The sequence below is a fragment of the Drosophila eugracilis genome, unplaced genomic scaffold (genome assembly GCF_018153835.1).
Source record: "Drosophila eugracilis isolate 14026-0451.02 unplaced genomic scaffold, ASM1815383v1 contig_81, whole genome shotgun sequence".
Taxonomy (NCBI): Eukaryota; Metazoa; Arthropoda; class Insecta; order Diptera; family Drosophilidae; genus Drosophila; species Drosophila eugracilis.
Window position 1 is genome coordinate 276,559 of NW_024573712.1, and position 19,785 is coordinate 296,343.

Below are 19,785 nucleotides of genomic sequence, written 5' to 3' on the forward strand. Positions count from 1 at the left end.
AGTTTGGTTTTAAGAAAATTATTTCCTGCAAGATATGGAATTAAACTTTCCAACTTCACCATGCATCATAAATAGTTGGTTTACATTTTACATTCTATCTCTCCCTCTCGACCACCCCCAATCAATTTTAATGTTTTTTTGCTTTGCTTACACAGCTGCGCCCATGCGGCGGATACGTAATAGGGACTTGCAGGCTATAGCAGAGCGGCTGCAGTATGCAACAACTTCTAATCAAAATGGCAAACAGCTTGTGCAACCGATGAACAAAGCGTATAATGGAGAAACTTTACCCCATACGGCCACAATTAGTAGTTAGTAGTTGCCAGCAAAGGATACGCCCACCAAACACTTGCAGAAAGGATATGACAAAACAAGTCACTTTAATTGCAGCTACAATCGGAATAAATTGCCAGTAAGGATTAGAAAAGAAAACTGTTAGATCCGGCATGTGATTCTGACAGGCAATTAGATTGTTTCCGGAAAGTGGACATCAATTGTCAGAAAATTCAAGGGTCACGTTCTTAAATGCTTCTTGGGTTACACAACCTAAAACACAATATATGTAACAATAAAGTTCATCAGTGAGTAAGACTTTAAGACTGTAAAGCTTTGCCATTCATATTTACCCCAGTGACCTGGCTATAAATAAAAACACTGTGGAAAGAAAACATGGGAAAGTACTTGCATGCTAATCTATTACACAATTGCTGAATTTACCCTTCTTGCCAACTGTCACAGGTATTTTATCTTCGGAATGGCCAACTGGCAAAGGAATGCAGTAGCTCATCAAATATTTATGGCCAGAGAGCAGACGAAGGACCGGATGGCCCAGCTTTGCTTTGATATGCAAAAGCAGTCCGGGGACTGGCCATACAGTCAGAAATTTAATTTTGTCCCATTGCCACCGACTGGAAACACGCGTTTCGTGGCTTTAAACTTATGAATAAAATGCATTTAATAAACGTTGACCTAATTTATGCTGGCCCAATCAGTTGACCACCCACGTCACCCATCCGCACTGGTCATTTGCATTTGCTGCGGACCAACAGCTTGAGGCCATGATTCACGCTTGGTTTCAATTTGTGCTTAATAGAGAACCGGAGACGAGGAACAACCTCGCTGGGAAATTACAACACACATTGGTTATCCGGGGTGTGAGCCTGACGGCATGTGTCCACATTTTCACTATTTAAACGCACATAAATTTCCATTATCCTGGCGGGATTTGTGGTCATTGTCCGAGCACGTTTTACCATCAACACTTTTCTCTTTGTTTGCTTCGCTAAAATGGGCAGCAATAAAATGGGTAACATCCTCCTAACTAAACATGCCTAACTCAACGCCTTTGATGAGCCATCATTTCCAGATCTATCCCCGATCATAATGCATAGATGTCAGCACAGTTTATTTCACGCCATCTGCTTGATTGTTTAAACAGACAGACAGACATCCGAGCAGCAGTCATAACCAATTCCCCCGTTGATTACTCCCGGTGTCTGTGATGGCTCCCCAATATGCCTACTCATGGCAATTATAATGGCCCCGAGTGCCGCAGCAGAGTTAAGCCCGGTGACAGTGTTTCGGAGCTAGGAGCTAGGAAAATACAGAAAGAAATTTGTTGTGAAGCTTATGTAATGTGTTTTCAGAAGTATAACTACAAATATTTAAGCTTTAAATTTAAAATTTATTTTCTTTGGGTGCATATTCATGCTTTCGTTTGTCCTTAAAAGTTCATATTACCCATACGACATGGGGATTCAGCTGTTGCTCAAAAGTTTAATAAGAGTAAAGCAAAATTAAAAATGTCACAAAGTATTTATGGTTTATTCCTAAAGTTATTTTCAGTTACATAACAAAATGTAAATAAAACTTTACGTCAAGTGAAGTCATAGAAATATTTTCTTCGTTTGCAAATACAATTTAACATTTTTCAAGAGTGTAATCTCACACCTGTCCCGCAGCCATTCTTGTTAGGTGCTTGGCACATTTCCTAAATTAACCTGGCCGAAACCACCCACCGGCACATTCACTCACACATGAGGGGCGTTAGTTTAAGCGGCTTGCGTGTTTGACAGTGCGTTGTTCATATGTGTGTGTGTGATAACCATTTCTATTGCCTATCTTTTGGGGGAGTACGAGCCACATGGACACCCAGACAGACAGACACGCAGTCTGTGGGTGTCACGTTTCGCCATCCAAAACATCCGCTGTGAATGGCATACGCAAAATACCAAACAAAACAATGACAAAACCAACTATATATAGTATATATATATTTATATGTATGGGTCGCCTGACATGGCAATGACTTCATTTGGATAGAATTCGGGCTTATACGGTGCCATTGAAAAACCAAACAATCAAATGGCAAAGTTTTGCAGTTTTTGCGCCAATAAAATTCAATTGCCCGATGGCCAAATGTCTAATTATGGCTCAGTCAATGGGGAAACTTCATTCTGTGAATCTAAAGGGGTAAATGCAATTGGCGGCTCCATTGCAGATGTAAAACTCAATTACATGGCACTATTGCCAACGCAGTTGCTGGTGGAACATTGCAGTTACAATCCTGCCAGCAACATGCATGTGATTCCACATTTCCTGCCACTGACATTCTCGTTTGGCCAGCCACTTGGTGGCCATAATGTGCGGCCTGCAATGTCAGAGCAAACACCGCAACAGCAGCAACATCAACGGAAACGGCACCGCAGCAACACCAGCAGCATCAGCACAGGAGCTACATGAAATGCTACGACTGCTTGAGCTCCTTTCTGTGGCTTTTTACACTTTCTGATTTTGAGTTGGCCAACAGAGCTTGCGGGTTTAACTTGTACTTGTAAGCCAAACGACAAGAAGCACAGACCTGATAATGATAATGGTGATGATAGCCGGCTGGAGCACTTGCCAAATCAATTCAGGACATGCGGGTTGCTTTGCTGAAATGTCAAAAAAAGAAGTGAAGAAAATCTCGAATGGAAATTGGCTTTTAGGATAGGAACCTTAGCACCACAAAAAAAAAAATTCGTTGCCTAACCCCAGGCGTTGGCCTTAATGACTCAACTGCGTGTGGAAAACTGATGATGCTGTTTGCCTTTGTCAACTTGTTTGGTTAAAAAATAAATCGAGAGCAGAACTCATTAACCCCCGTCTGACGTCATAACTGCCACGCCCCTTCAAAATCGCCCTAAATGTTTGTGCATACTATTTTCCAATGTGATTATTTGCATGCTGTGCACTGCTGAGCAAACAATTGTCGAAGGAAAGGCAAAGGGCGAAGGGTTGACCGGGAAACGAACCGTTATTGCCACACAATCTCGGTGTGCAAATATTTGGACTGTATAAAAAATCCCACACACACATACACACAAAAATTACAATCCCAGACCTACGCGGGGCGGGGCAGGAAGAAGTTATCGATTTCATTGAAAAACACAGTCTAAATCTGCTGCAGATATTTTAGCTACGGAAAGGAAACAAAGGAAATTCAATAGCAATCACAATATTCAGTTTTACAAATGTCAACATTTGTGCACAAGGCTCGAAATAGTTGGGGATTAAATATTTAGGTAAATTAAGGCCATCAATCGATTTCATTTATGGAAAATAAAGCAATTGATCCTGGCCTACATATTAAATATTTAAATAGTTGAATAACCAACATTGAAATATTAAATATTATTATTTATTCAAACGAATTCATTGAATTGCCAAACTAATTACCAAAAGAGCTTAAACACAATTGAAATTTGTGCAAATATCTAGACTTTTAATTTCTGATGAGGTCAACTATCTATAAATCAGATGCAGTTTCTTATTAGCTTTACTTGACTGTAAGAACTTATGAGCTGAGATCAGGGCAAGGGCAGTTACCATAATAAATTTATAACAAATGACATCGGGCAGCCTAATAAATGTGAACCTATTAGTCCGAGGCCCCAAGCAGTGACCATTTAAGCAACCGAATGCCAATTGAGCACACACACATGCACAGCCAGAAAATGTGGCAGGACAACGATGTGAACATGAAATATTATTTCCTTGTAAGAGCGGAAGAGTGAGCCCGGGTGCTGAGATATATAAATAGTTTGATTTAGTGCCGCTGCTGCAGCAAAAACCATGACTGTGTAAAGCCGCAAGGACATGGTCAGGAGCGAGCATTGGATGCTGATAGCAAGGACCCTACGATCAATTATTGCTCCATGACTGGTGGCTTGTAAACAAGTCATGAAACGTGCCGTTAATTAGTTTCAATCAAATAACCAAGAAATCATTTCGCCAGGCACATGTATAAATTATGGACCTGTCAGGAAATTCCTTTACCTTTCTTATTCGAACTTTCCTTACCAGCATGCGTAGTAAACGTAGTAAGCAAACATATTTGACCTATTAGTGACGCAAGAATGTTTGCCAGACAAGCCGGAAAAGGGCAGTTTTACGGCTGTTGGGGAAATGTGTCATTAAAGCGACAATTTACGCACTGTAAGGTTTTTGGGACTGGCGAACGAGCATTGGCAATTGATGATGTGACGCGGGAAAATCCCGCAAATATCATACATATGCCCATAAAGTCGCACATAATAATAAAGGGTGCAGTAAAAACGTCTTTAGGGTCCGTAAATCGAGGAGTTAGCCAGCTTTAACGGCACACGCAACAATGTAAACAGAGAGATCGGGTTGATTAGCGACTGAGGTTTGCGCAACGATTTACCAGTATTTTCTGCATATTTATTGCATTTATTGACGTAATTCAATGGAGAACTATGTTGGCCTGCATATATATTCATATCTGTATATTCAATGCAATATTCTTCACAATCTATTTTCCAGACGCAATCGCCGCTATTTGTATGTGTAGGTGTGAGTTGGTTTGTGTGGTTTCGTGGTTTTTTGTTTAACATTATCGCCATTTCTAATGTGTAGTCTCAATTATGATTTCATGTGTATCCAGATCGGGCACGGCGAACTTCATGGGCAAATAGTCGTCGGGATGCATATGGGACATCTGGTTCACCTCTAACTGGGCCCGCTCGTGGTCCTCATGGCACTTGCTTTCGTGCTTCTCATAGTCAGCGAACGTATCAAAGATGGCCCGGCATACCATGCACTCGAAAAAGCTTCTGGAAATGGAATGCGGTTAATAAGGCTATAGATAATTAAACAATGAGGGAGGTTCAAGACTTTTTAAATTATGTACTTTTAAAGGAATATGGGAAAACAAGCATAGTTTTGTATTTTCCGTATTCTAATCTATTTAAAATAAGAACCCGTGTGTAATCAGAATCGGATAACCGACTGAGGTAGGTTAGCAGACGAATACATACGGTTTCTGTTCTGCCTCGAGACGCTCCCTGGCGAGGGCAGCGGCCGCTTGGATGGAGGCAGGCACGTCCACGTCGACGCCCTCCTTGATGTGCGACTGCAGGTGGCGCTTGAAGTTGGACAACTGGGTAAAACCCTTTTCGCAGTAGTTGCACTGATAGGGCTTGGCGTTGAGGTGGCCCAGCTTGTGCTTCTTGAGGTTGACCAGCTGGGAGAAGTATCTGCCGCATCGCTGGCATCGGAACGGTTTCTCACCGGTGTGTGTCATCTTATGCCTCTTCATGTTGCTCTGCTGCGTGAAGGACTTGTTGCAGAAGTTGCAGGTGAAGGGCCGCTCCCCGCTGTGCACCGCATAGTGGCGCTGGAGGTTCACAGCCTGGGCAAAGGCCTTCGAGCAGATGTTGCACACAAAGGGTCGTACATCGTTGTGCACCTTCATGTGGCGGTCGAGGTTCCCCGAGTTGCAGAAGCTCTTGGCGCACAGCTTGCACTCGTATGTGGTCTTGTTGTGGTTATGCACCTCCTGCCGGTGCAGTGTCTGGTCCCGCTTACTCTTGAAGGTCTGCATCAGAACATAATGATTAGATCGGGGTTATAGTAGGCATTCCCAGACACTTACGCGGTCGCAGCGTTTACAGCTGAACTGATTGACCACCGTCTCGTCGAATTCTACCTCCATGCCCGCCATCTCGCCGCTGGCTAGCACATCGATGCGATCCGACTGGGTGTTCTCAAGATGGGGACATCGAAAAACTGCAGGATGGGCGGCGAAAAATTCACTTTAATTAACTTATTCTGTAATTCTGTAACTTTTCGCGTCTAGAAAAAGTCATATGGTGGCCAAGAGTGGCCATATACGGCGAGAGAAATTGGCAATCTAATATACTAGATTATTATGCATTTTGCCTATTGGAGCTATAATACAAATTATGAGGATATCATATTAGTTTTGGAATAAGATTATTCATTAAATACAGATTATTCTGTTTGTTAAATTTTAATAACGCTTAAAAATATATTTAAATTTACAAGTCACAACTTTTTTATTTACCTTCATAAATAGTGACTGTAGTGTGGTATTTTTATCATCTCTAAACAGTGACCACGCGATGTATCATCTCTAGTTAGTCAAAACGCGTTAGTGCATTTTTCCGAGATGCTGAGATAAATAGAAATTAATTTCGGAAAAGCGATTTTCTTTTGTTTACCATCATGGCCACCTATTCCAATCAGCACTGGCTGCTCTCCCATATCCGGAACTCCTTTATCTCCACGGACGACACCGGAATGTGTGAAACCGTTATGCTGAGCGATGACATGCCCAAGCACTATTTGCGCAAATTTGGGAATTCGGGCGCTGGTGGAGATAACTATCATTGGCGGCGGTCGCAAAAGCCACCGCCCTCAGGGGCCGGGTCCACACCTGAGCGGAACACCCGACATCCAGATGCCCCACTCCAAGAGGTGGACTTCATCTGCTATCCAGGACTTGACCTCAGCGATGATGAAGAGGACATGTCCACGCACTCCTTCGACATCCAGATGTATCCGGAAGTGGGTGCCCACCGCTTTCGTTCAAACACTGCCCAAAAACTGGAAAAACTTGATATTGCCAAGCGAAGGGCAGCACGTATCAAGAGTATAAACTACCAGGAGGAAGTGCAACCGCCCGACAGCGAAGATTTTTTCAAGCGTAAAGAGGTGCCTCTTAACAAACCAGTGACGACGAAAAAGACACCAAAAACGAACGAAGATGAGCTGTCGGACGAAGGCGTCCTGAGCCAACTAACTGACCAACTGGCCAAGAGTCCAAAGCAAACACAGAATCGCTTTATTGAGTTTGCTCGCTTCGATGGCACTTCCCAAGTTGGTATGCAGACGAAAAGGATTAATGTGTTTCTGAATATGCTTCCGGAACCAGATCGCAACTATCCGTTGAAGATCTGCGTCGTAGCCACTGCCAAAATCCAGGAGGTCATTGGTTATGTCTGTTACAAGACCTCCTTACAGTATCCCGAGGTTCCTTTGAAGTCCCTGCAGCATTACGCTTTGTATATGACAGAGGATAATGACGATATGGAGGACTTCCCGCCTTTGGATAACCGTGAACCCTGCTCCAAATTTGGTTTCTCCCAACTAACACTCGCCGAACGACGGCCTTTGGCTCCGGTGACTCGAGTGGATTACCATAGTCAGCTGGGCACCAAATCCATGACTTCCGAGGAAAATAAGGCCGCTCTGGCCGAAGCGGCTGTCAAAGCTTTGCAAAATATTAATCTGAATGGAGGGACAAGTGATCCAGGAGGAGCCGGCGGAGGAGGAGGAGATAGTCCACATGACAATGTTAAGGAGTACGAAAAGCGCCTGCTGAACCACAATGACATGCTGGAGGCACCCATGCACCGCACTTTCCGCTTGAACATCATAGACAAGAAATTCTTCAAATCCGATGTGACCCTAGGCATTTCTGGCGAGAGAATAGAGATCGATCAGTACAAGAATGCCAAGTTCTGGCCGCAGAAAAAGCCAGTATCCACACCCATTGACTTTGTGGCACATTGCGAAATTGTGGAGCGACGACAATTGAAAGCTCTGTTACGCATCTGGCTAAAGTCAAACTCATCGTCACCTTCCTTTTCCTCCGGCTGTTCTTCGGCGCCGATCAATGACAGCGTGACCACTTTGAATATGCCAAGCGCCAGTTCAGGGCTTGCCCATAGCAGTCCGGGTCACTCGACCGGCCTCTTCTCGACCAGCAATATGCGCTTCAAGCATTACGACTTCGACACGGACACACACACAGCGGAGCAGATTCACAACAAGCTGAACTGCATCCTGGAGATGCGATCCAGTGATCTGAGGCGTGAGTTCCTTTTGCAACGTGAGCGGAAGTTGGAGAAGCGGCAGCTGAAGTTGTAGTATTTATTCCTATGGCGGCGGCTGCTGCTCGTGTGCCTAGCAGGCGGGCTACTGCCACTGCCGCTGCCACGCCCTCGCCTACACCTCCGCCTCCGCCTCCTGTTCGATAAGTTGTATTAGTTGCTAACTAAAGATTGTGTTACACATGTTTGCCTAGCCTGTAAGTATTTATTGAACTCACCTAACTACAAAGCCTGGTCCTGAAAATAAAAATGCAAAAACTCTTTAAATTGAAATCTTAAAATGTATCTTAAAAAGTCTAGGTAAGTTTATCTTAAAAAATATCTTTAAATTTAAGTGTAATTTGTCTTCCGCCATGCTACTGGCGTTTTCATTGCGATTTCCATGCGATTTGCCCGCGTTTTCTCGATTTTATTTCCGTTTCTCTCTCGCTCCACTCATTGTAATTGTCTGTAATCAATGTGCAATTAATCTAACAGACGACCAGACGGGGACGGGCCTAACGGTTAGCCGTATTACTGCATATTGTTTTTAGTTTTGCAGTTTATTTTTAGTCTAGCAATGTCAGCGATGAATGGAATGGGTTGGGCTGGGTCGCCTGTGTTAACAGCTGTGGAGCTATCGAGAATAATGCCTAACTGCCGTTAGACGATTGTTGCATGCTTACTATATACATCTGTATCAGCGGCTAACAAGCGATTGTAGCCTGTTCTAAGGCCAAGGTTAGCGACTCGAAATCACGCCAAAAACCGCGACATTTGAGGCCATTCGTCTGATATCGATGATGATGATGATGCTGTTGGCGTGACCATATCGAGGCAACTGCCAACTCTAAAGTTATGGCCAGTGATTCACTGGAGATGCAATTCCCCGAGGAAGTGGCGGCTAAGGTGAGACCTAAATTCAACATCACTCATACGCCGCGTATGCCAAAAAATGACTAACAAATGCCTGCGATCTCAAATAGCCGATAAAATAAAAGGAAAACGCCTATTTTCATGTTCGATATGTCCAGTCAGTTGGGGTTAAATGATTTATGCCTATCTGATTCAGCCTTGACAGAAACTCTGGCCCATTCTTTCAATAGACAAATTTGAATATCGCGGCAATTTGTCAAATGCAATGATATTTATAGTATGTAGATACATATATATATAGAATTTATTATCGACAAGTGCGTAGCCTTCGAGTTTTTGTTTTTCGCTTTTGCCTGAAAGCGAATTTCACTGAAAGCAACATAATTATCAGCAGCTAATTTGCCTAAGCAAATTCAACAGAGGCGGCTAATTTAGACAAGGATGCGACTGCGACTGCAACTGCGAGTGCGAGTGCGGCTAATTGAAAGGCAATAAATGCATTAAAACAGCGGCAGCCTTGACATTGAAATCGAATGACAAACAGCGAAAAGTTCACTCAATATGAAAGTTGCCAGGCATTATGCGATTTTATATGCCGCATGCTATATGATATATACACCGTATAAACATAGGTGGTAGGCGGGGCAAGAAACTTGGCACGCATGTGAGCGGATTTTCACTGCAAAATATAAAAAAACAACAACAACATCGAAAAACACAAAAGTGAGCGGGCCTCGTTGTCAATTTATCAATTGCATAAAATAATAGGCCTAGGCGCATAATTTAATGTCGCGTTGTTTGCCATTTTTGAAGGCCATTGCATATGCCCCTATATATATTCGCAGAAATCTGTATAGAGATATATATTTTGTATTCTATGGCTGCACATGCAGATTAATCGCTGGAAAATTCATTTTGCGCCTGAGTCACGCAACCGGACCCAAACTTCGATTCGGTTATGATAGCCCAAAAGATACGGCAGCTTAGCTTCCAATTATATATATTTTTTCGAGCAATTCATAAACAGGCATTAAGTTATCACCGATCAGCGTTCGTACTTAACTTCTCATTGCCGTACACTTCCACAAACGCTTCCGTTTTGCGTTGTCTGTTTGAAATATATGCTGTGGGAATTTAAGTCGTGTTCGGGAAATTAATTGAGCTATTAATGGATTAATTTATGGCATACTCCCCAACGGTAACTTGCATGCTGCAAATTGCTAGAATAATTCTACGTTTTCATAGATCACAAGCTCCCTTTCGGGTTTTCTTTTTTCCTTTTGATTTTCCTATTCACAAAACAAACTTGCAGGCCATAAACGTTATGTCGGTCTTTTCATTATGGCCATAACATTTTGCACATACCAAAGACCCAGAGACCAACCCACACGGAGACAGGCGTTGCCTCAATGCGTTGCACGCACCAAAAAACAAAACCAAAAAATACATAAAAAATAAATACAAAAATGTACAAAAAACCAATCGGAGACCCACAGCTCGAAAAACGCTTGCGATTTTAATTGCACAACTTGGGGCGGATTGTGGATTGCGGATTTTTTTGGAAAAGTGCGAGGCCCAGCCCCACACACGAAGAAACTTAAGATATACTTAAAATTAAGAGGCAAAGTTTTAAGATTGGGATGTTATTTGATTTCATTTAAGCCTTAGTTGGAAAAATAAATTTAAAATTTAAATATTGTTGTTTCTTTCCTTTTGTCATTTCAAATAAAAACTGATATCAACTAGTTAATAGTTAGTTACAATTTTAGGGGTTTCAAGTTTTAGAAAGTTTTTTGCTTAACAACAATATAAATTTAATGATTTTTTTCCTCTGCACAGCTTGTTCTCCGCTGCGAGACATTTGTAACCCAATTCTGTCGCTCGGGAAAGGAGGCAAATGCACTTTGCGATTTACATTTCGAACTGCGGCGGCTTAATTAAAAGCGTGCTGCACAATGGTCTGGCGAATAAAATCGAATAAAAAATATATGCTACATATGTAACGCCATACCTGGAGGTCAGCCGTTCGGTCTCCAACCTGTTGCATCCCCATCTCCAATGTCCAGTTGAGACCAGAATCTTCGACAAGTCGCCGGCGGCGGTGGCAACGTCTTCCTGCCTCCATTGGCGATAAATTGTGCTGGCATCAGCCTCTGCCAAGGTCGCTTCCTTAATGAAGTGCCGAAACTTGGGCTCGTTTCGTTGCAGGCACTTGACATGGAACTGGTTTTTCGGGCACCGCTCTCAAGTGGATGCCACCACGATCAGATGCAGGTGGTGATTGCCACGTACACAAAGAGAAAATAATGTAATTGTTTTAAAAAATTAGAAATATACTATCTATCATGTAGTAAGCAACCCACTTTTAAGGAGTTTCCGTAAAAGATAAGACATAAAGATAGACATAAAGTTATGACGTTTTCTTTCAGTGCTGTCAAAACAAACTGAAGGTTGCACTGCCCTTGTCCTGAACCTGTTTTCCTGTCTGGTTTCTGCTCTTACCATCCCGATAAAAGGTTCTGAATTATGTAATCCCGAGCTGGAGCCAGTGCCTTTGTGTGCGGATTCTCATGACCCACTTTCGTGGCCATCCATGCAATTTGCAGCCATAAATTCGTTTAGCCAGAGACGCAGGATATGCGATCATAACTCATCAACTTTTCATAATACAAGGAATTAAAAGGCAAAGTGTTACAAAAAGTTACAACATTGAACTGGAGGTGAGGGAAACTGTCGAATTGATTGCCAATTGTCCGACAGCCTGTCATGCAATCTAATGAGCTGAGGAGCTGACTCAGTCAACGGCGTGATTAAAATATAAACTTATGAAAATGCAATTATGCAAAATGAAAATACTTCAAACTCCATTTCGGATATCAGGCTTGATCGGTGCTGACAGCAGCCAAGTCTTCCCACTCGAGACTCGAAAATGTATTTTTGCGTAGGCTCAACAGCATAGCAACGCGTGCAAAATGTCAACAGAAGGACAAACTTCAGTTAACAATTGCTAATGTGCGCCGATCGCAAGCAGATCGGCCATAGCTATTATAGATCTATGGCCCTGAACGCACTTCGACTTCGTCTATTTTCTATGGCTCTCGGAAAAAAGTGCAAAAAGTAAATAAACGCTAAATAAAGGCAAATAAATGCGTTAACAAAGCAAGCTAACAACAATGCCAGCATAAGGCTTAAAAATTGGCTTTTAGTGGCAATTTGCTACCTCCCTCTCTTATGTACATATATATACTCGCCTATATATATGTTTTTTGGTCGAATTGACCTACCTCAAATGTAGCCACTTCCTGGATTATTTCAAGCTGTGGGCCACAATCAAACGAGTTAGATTAATCGATCTTGGTGGGGACACGCCTGTTGGCCCGAACAGAAGGAAAAAACCAAAAATGAAAATCATAATTTTGATTTTTATTAAATAAATCATTTGCCATTTGCGGTTTGTTTGTTGTTTTATTTGTCTATGCTACCAGGCCCATAAACAATAAAAACTCTTGATTTCATATTGTTGCTTGCCAGTGTGCCAGTGTGTCTCTTACCGCAAGGTTGCAAACATTTTTTTTTTTATTATTTTTATTTACTTCTTTGCTATTCATTTATCTTATTTGATTTTATTTTTCTTTATTTTTTTGGCAACATAATTTACTTGTTGGCAAATCAAATTGTAGGGGGGAACTCACTCTACAATGCGAAATGAAATGCTTGTCGTCAATTGGCAAATTAATGAGCATTTGATGGCCAGTTGACCTTATGTCAAGTATACGCCATGTGGCCAGACGCTAACGGGGGCAGCCAGCAGCAGCAGCAACAGTAGGCAGCACCTTGTAATTGGATTGCAAACTTTTGTTCTGGTTCTGGTCCCCGTCTCGCCTTCTTTCTTGTATAATTTTATCAGTTTGGGTAAACAATGGAAATTATGAGAATAGAGAGGGAGAGCCCAGCTGATGCAACACAGTGTTTCATAAAAGTAAGGCCCACTAAAGGGATTATTCTTTCGCATAATACACATTTGCATATGAATACCAGCGATGATATAATAATGCACAACACACAATACACAATAAGGGGGAGCTGTTGCAAAGCAAAAGTCGAGAGAATGACGCGGCCAATGCGGCTCATTTCAATATTGCACTTGAACTTGCACTTGACATGCAAATTTCCGATGCGATAACTGCGATGCAATGAGCATTCCCTGCTGCCTTAATGATAGGGGTAAACAGTGAGATTGGCGAGATACATTTCACGCAGCAATAATTCATTTTGATTTCAGTAAATGTGTGTTAAAAAAACAAAGAACTTAAATAGTACTAATGAGTTTTTATGATCATAAAAGCGTTTCATCTTACAGCTTATAACTGCCCAAAGGCTTGTGCTTTGTAAGCACACATTGAATCCATTTTTTGGCCTTGCTACCTATCCTTGCAATTAATATCTTTTAATTTTTACCCAATACTTATTTTAAGCACTTTATTTAGACACTCAAATTTGCTTATCTTTCGTGCAACTTTTTTGCTTGCTCAATCGATTCGTTCTAAAGCGGAACTGACCTGCTATTGATTGATCAGCGTCTCTGGGTTGTCAAGTGTGTAACCCTCAAATTGCAATTTGTTGTCGCTGCTCTGCTGCTGCTGCTGCAATTTCCTTCCTGTTTCCCCTCGGTGATAGATAAACGGCTCACTCTGGACGCAGTAATTGCGATTGCTATTGCAATTGTGATTGCAATTGTGTGTTTTTGTCTACAACGAGGTCGCCAGACGAAAAGCACTTTCCCAATTTTCAGGCGATCAATGCAAATCGGAAGTGAATATGTGTGTGCCCGAGAACACACTGTTAAAGTTAAATTTAATTTATAAATTATTCAGGTAACTCAACCAGCTGACAAATGCATTGAGTTAAAGCGAATGTCGCCAATGGTGTTGCTTTTGTTTTTGGCAATGTTGCTGGTGTGTTTGCTGTTGCTGCAGACTATAAGGTTGCTGTAATTTGTCTTGGTGTTGCTGCTGTGTTTGCTGTTGTTGCTGCAGTTACTGATTGTGGTGTTGCTGCTGTGTTTGCTGTTGTTGTTCTTAATATTGCTGCTGTTTCTCTTATTGTTGCTGGTATGTTTGCTGTAGTTTCTTATAGTGTTGCTGCTATGTTTGTTATTGTTGCAGCTGTGTTTGCTGTTATTGTTGATCATGTTGTTGCTATTGTTATTGTAACAGCCACCAATGCTGTTGTTGTTGTTGTTGCCAACGCAACAAGTTTCGTGTGTGTTGCCAATAAGTTGTCGCTGCCAACGTCGCCGCTCTCTCGCTCTGCCTCTACAGTTAGGTACTGTTGTTGTTGTTGTTGTTGCTGTTATTGCTATTGGCTTTTGTTGTTATCGTGCGTACTTGGACCGCTCAATAACGCCGCTGTCGCCGCTGCTAACGTCGCTGCTGCCGTCAACGTCTCTGCCGCCGGCCGCCTGGTGCTGTAAACACGAAAAAAGAGGCAGAAAAAATTGAAACGAAAGCAGAGGGTATTTAACCGACCTCAAATCAATTTGCAATTTCAGTCGATCTCCGCGTTGCAGCGTTGCATGAACTCAATTTTAGTCGCGTGCGAAACAGAAAGTTTACACAAGTTCAACCGAAAAGCCTTACGGAAATACATAGTTAGGAAACGGGCAACAACAACAACAACAACCTTATAAAAACGGCAAAAACTTGAACTCCAAAAAAAAAAAAATTACCCGAAACGCAATCGAAATTGTTAATTGAACTTTTATTTATTGACTTTAGCAAAAACGGTGTCAAGCGCGGCCTAGAAAAAGAAATAAAACAAAACCCAAAACGACAAACGCCCAAAACAAATTCCAAGCACGTTGCAGACGAAATTACGCAAACAACGATATAAAACACACCAGCAACTGCTGCAACTACAACAGCAACATCAACATTAACTGGCAACAGCTGACGTTCAATGAACGTTTCAGTTTCAGGTTACCCAGATGCAGATCTTGGCTAATCCAGCCCATCCGCCCATGTAAAGTGCAACTCTATCAAACAGAGAGAGAGAGAGAGAGAGAGCTTTTTCCTCCGTCAATAACTGAACTTGAAAGTGAAAGTGAAAGAGAGCGGAGAAATTGCGGAGAAAAGAGCTTGGTCAGAAAGAAAGACCGAAAGAAAGACCATTACTTAAGCTGTTTTTCGCTTTTGCTGGAGTGCCCAAAAACATCTCAGAGCATCAGCCAAGGTCGTACGCTAGAGACATGGATAACCCCAAGGATCAGTCGGAAAAGGTGTACGAGGTGAAGGCTCCTCATGCCGGCGCTGAGGGTCACACCTTCCTCGTGAGTCCTGTGGATCCCACACCGATCCTGGCTCCCATTCTGACTGCAGTGCCTGTGATGAAACCCAGGGAAGAACCTCCTCCAATGGAAAAAGCCAAGGCAGTGGAGTTTGATGATGAGCAACCCAGCTGCAGTTCTCAAGCTGTGGTGCCCATATCCTCATCTCTGCCATGCAAGCTGTTGCGGATGCATGCCCGGCGATCTGCCCAAGCCCTGCTCCACCAAATGGAATCGCTGGACTCTCAGCTGGGCAGCAGCCATGGCAGCACCTCGGAGGACACCTCGCCCAGTGCTCCACCAATGTCGCCCACAGATCATCAATTAGTCGATGTCGGCATGGGTTCTTCCATCGGGGATTCCGAGGAATCTTCTGAGGAGGGTGACGAACTTAAGCCTCTGGCTGTGGATAATCACATTATGCACGACGTGGACTTGAATGAGCGCCAGACTTCGCCACCGGCTGTCTTAAGTGAGGCCAACTTGGAGAAGTTCCGCAAGCACCAGATGGATAATATCTATCTACATCCAAACTTCACTATGGATGCTTCTCCACCGCCAGCGGTGGCTCCAGCTAATTCACCTGTCATGGAGGCCAAGAGAAACCATCGTTCTTTCCTTTCAATCAAGAAAGAAAAGGAAGTGGAGCAGCCGCAGGAGAAAGAGCAAGAGCAGACTCATGTTAACCAGGAACAGGATCATGAACCCCAGGGACCCAATGAGATAGATACTCTGGATCCTTCTCTGATTCCCAGCGAGGAACTGGCTGCTGAAATCACCGAAGCCGTGGAGTTCTACTTCTCCAATGAGAGTATCCTGAAGGATGCTTTCCTGCTAAAGCATGTGCGGCGTAACAAGGAGGGCTACGTAAGCCTAAAGTTGGTGTCCAGTTTTAAGAGGGTTCGCCAGTTGACCAGGGAGTGGAAAGTCGTTGGCGATGCAGTGCGTCGCAAGTCACGCAAGATCGAGCTGAACGATGTGGGCACCAAGGTGCGAAGAATCGAGCCACTGCCAAGCTTCGATGAAACCATGCCATCCCGCACCATTGTGGCCTGTGATCTGCCTATGGACAAGCTGACCATCGAAAAGGTCTCGGATCTATTCTCCCGATGCGGTGAGATTGCCCTGATACGCATCCTTAAGCCCGGAATGACCATACCCATAGATGTGCGTCAATTTATGAATAAGTACCCAGAGCTTCAGCAAAAAGAATGCGCTCTAGTGGAGTACCTGGAATCCTCATCCGCCAGGGATGCCCGTCACCTGAGCGGTCCCTTCCAGGTGTATGAGATGGTGGCACCCAAGAAGAAGACCGGCAAGAAGGCTGCCGTCATCCAGATCGCTGCCCCGGTTGCCCGAATGGTGGAGAACTATCGCTACTACAACGATGCAAACTACGAGAGGAGTCGAGGTGGCAGCTTCTCTGGCCACGAAACTGTTCCAGATCTTCGCTTCAAGCTGAAGCGTAACAACTCGGATTTCCAGCCGAGTTACTACCAGCAAACGGGACCCAACTACCATGTCAATCCGTATCAGCATTATCAGCCACGCGGGAGCATTACCAATCAGAACCAGGAGATGGGTCCCTCGGGGTTTTACGGCTATGGTCCCAGGCGATACAGCAACACATCGACGATTTCGGCCAACACGGCGGCTGCTTTGGGCGATGGTTCACCTATATCTTCTGCTGTCAATGCAGGCGGTAATCAAGTATCTCCTATAAGCAATCTACAACGTCGCCTCTCCAACTGCTCTGAGCAGAACTTTACACCCGAAGCCAATCCTTCGATGTCGCGCAGGGCTAGCAATTGCTCGGAATCCGGAGGTGTTCCACAACGTCGTGATTCTAACTGTTCCGAGAGTTGCCCATGCTCCAGAAGGGTTTCAGACTTTGGCCAGACCACGGACACCAGTTACAGGAAGACCTCTGTGTGCTCCAACGGCAGTTGTCCGGGCAATCAAAACCAGGAGCGTCGCTTCTCTAACGGTTCCATGCAATTCGAGAGGACCTTCTCGAATGCCAGCGAGAGCAGTGGCTTCTATCGTCGTCCTTCGAATGATTTCAATATAGAAAGGGAGCCCATCCAAACCGATCAGATGGTTGGCGGAGGCGGAGGTGGTTACCAGGTGTGGCCACGTCGTTATTCCAACAACTTCCAGCAACTGAGCAGCAAGCTGGCGGCCTACGATAATGCTCAATATATTGGAGGAAGGCGCATTTCCACGGATTCGGGTTACGATCGTCGTTGCTCCTTTGGATCGGAATTTGAAGGATCTCCACGGTCACGTACTGGAAGTTTCTTGAGTAACTACAAGCATGGAGGAGATGGCTATGATGGTCAGCCAAGATCGCGAACCGGAAGCTTCCTGGATGGATCTCCACGATCGCGTTCCGGATCCTTTGCGCAACGAGCGGCCGAGAGTCTGGTGCGGACTCCAATGGGTCCAGATGGTAGCAAGGGTTTCGGTCAGAGGGCCAGGAAATTCGGACAAGCCATATCACCCGTGAACTAGGGGGGAGATTCAAGAAAGTACATAGAACGGGGGACATTTTGTTGATTAATTTTAGTGGGAAGATGAAAAAAGAAAAACTGTTATATAGAACCCCGTTTAGGACGGGGTCAACGTATGTGAAATTAATGGCTGTACACTGTGATGCTGTCCAACTTGTTAAACACGTCCCACACGTACACCCCCAACAACCTTAGCCCAACCTAGGTTAGGAACAGATACCTATAGTTATTGAATTTTTATCACCGAAAGCTATGAGTGTTCATGATGGTTGATGTGGAAGTTTGCTAGCTCTCAATTTATTTTTTTAACCATTCTTTAACGAAATCACTGCCAATAGTTTAAGGGAAACAAAAACATAAATAATTGGTTTGGTAGACATTTAAGATTTTACTTATTCAAATAATCAATATATATGATTGACCATTAACCAGTTAATAGATATTAGGATCTTAAAAAATTGTTTGTATTTGAGAAGAAAATGTAGAAGTAGAATACGGGCTAAACTATTATCACAAAGTCTCAAATGACTTCTATGAATGCCTAGGTATCTACCTTATATAGCTGCTATATCCTTATGAGTTCTTAATAACTTACTACAGACAGTTTTAGTATTCTTTTATTGCCTATAAACACTTTTAATTAGCATGCAATTAGGTTAGTTATAGGATAGTCACACCCATTAATCAAATGGCTGCCATAAAAATCAGTTATATAGAAAAGTGGCCATACTTAACCCGATGTGAGTAAAACGGATGTAATTGGAAGCAAGAAAGAAATTTGATTAGATTCTCAGGTCATTAGGTTTAACATTCGGAGGGCAAGCAAAATTCGATTTCCACATTTTCCAACTTACTCTACTCATAGTTTTCAGCACTTTTTATTTTGATTTGTTTTTTGATTTCAACACTTTTATTCAATTACAACTTAGTTAGTCTAATAATTACATATTTAGTTGTAGGAAACTTGGTTGTCCTCCCGTGGAAAAAAGAACGGAGGAAACAGCAAAACGGATTATTACAGGAGAGAATAAAAATATTTTTCATTTTTAGCTTTTAATTTCGATTTCTTACAGAAGCCCTAATCTGTAGATGCAATAAATTATATTATGCGTGTTAACCATAAATAAAATTATTACAAAAAAATCTGTAAAGGGTGAATTATTATTATTATTATTATTGTAATTAACCAACAATGGTGAACTTGAAATGGAGCTTAGCTAACAAATTTGCTGTCTTTTTGCCAAATCATTTAACGAATCTTGCGCAATGTGGCTGCCCGAAATTGAAAGCGAAATTCGCGCCACTCGAGAACCGAAGGTAACTAGGCCAACGAAATAGCCACAAAAAATCGCCAAAATATATATATATATTCGAGTATATATAGTAACAGCAAATCCCAACCAGTCTGCCTTGCCTGTGAAAGCAACAATTTGAATTTTATTGAATAATATTCGTAATTTTTGTCTTCACAAAGTGACATGAGCGTGACGCATGCGCCCCCAACTCAAGTTTTGAATTTGATTTTGTTGTTTTTTTTTAGTTTTTTTTTGCGAACTCGCCCGCGGTTCATAATTGTTCATAAAGCGGCCGTTAGCATTGTTATTGCCTTGTATCCCAGCCTCTGGGGCTGAATTTCGAGTACTCATGCCTTAATCGTTGCCGTGCGTGCGATTTTTTTGCGGTCCCAAGGTATTTGTTGTTCACTTTTCAGTTCATTTTTTTGATTTTCGATTTTCGATTTTTGTTTCGTTTTTTGGCTTCGATTTATTAAACAATTTCAATGGGTATACCAGGCGCTCGTATACACAAGTGAATGATTTTTCGCACACACGCATCCCGCCGCACCGCCCACAGCGGGCCGAATACGAAACCAGTTTTCAATTTTATTTGTTGT

At 42.9% G+C, this 19,785-nt stretch overlaps 3 protein-coding genes across 3 annotated transcripts; 2 read left to right on the forward strand and 1 right to left on the reverse strand.

The window, feature by feature from the left end:
* Positions 1–4,700: 4,700 nt before the first annotated feature.
* Positions 4,701–6,173, reverse strand: LOC108106256 (zinc finger protein 239). The gene is made up of 3 exons (XM_017213220.1): positions 5,936–6,173; positions 5,319–5,878; positions 4,701–5,114 (listed from the first exon to the last, which is right to left on the reverse strand). The coding sequence occupies exons 1-3, from the start codon at positions 6,002–6,004 to the stop codon at positions 4,907–4,909; spliced, it is 837 nt and encodes a 278-aa protein (XP_017068709.1). The 5' UTR covers positions 6,005–6,173; the 3' UTR covers positions 4,701–4,906.
* A 279-nt stretch (positions 6,174–6,452) lies between these two features.
* On the forward strand, positions 6,453–8,465 carry LOC108106796 (stress-activated map kinase-interacting protein 1). The gene has a single exon (XM_017214041.1). The coding sequence runs from the start codon at positions 6,529–6,531 to the stop codon at positions 8,233–8,235; it is 1,707 nt and encodes a 568-aa protein (XP_017069530.1). The 5' UTR covers positions 6,453–6,528; the 3' UTR covers positions 8,236–8,465.
* A 6,150-nt stretch (positions 8,466–14,615) lies between these two features.
* On the forward strand, positions 14,616–19,263 carry LOC108106721. The gene has a single exon (XM_017213958.2). The coding sequence runs from the start codon at positions 15,301–15,303 to the stop codon at positions 17,890–17,892; it is 2,592 nt and encodes an 863-aa protein (XP_017069447.1). The 5' UTR covers positions 14,616–15,300; the 3' UTR covers positions 17,893–19,263.
* Positions 19,264–19,785: the final 522 nt, after the last annotated feature.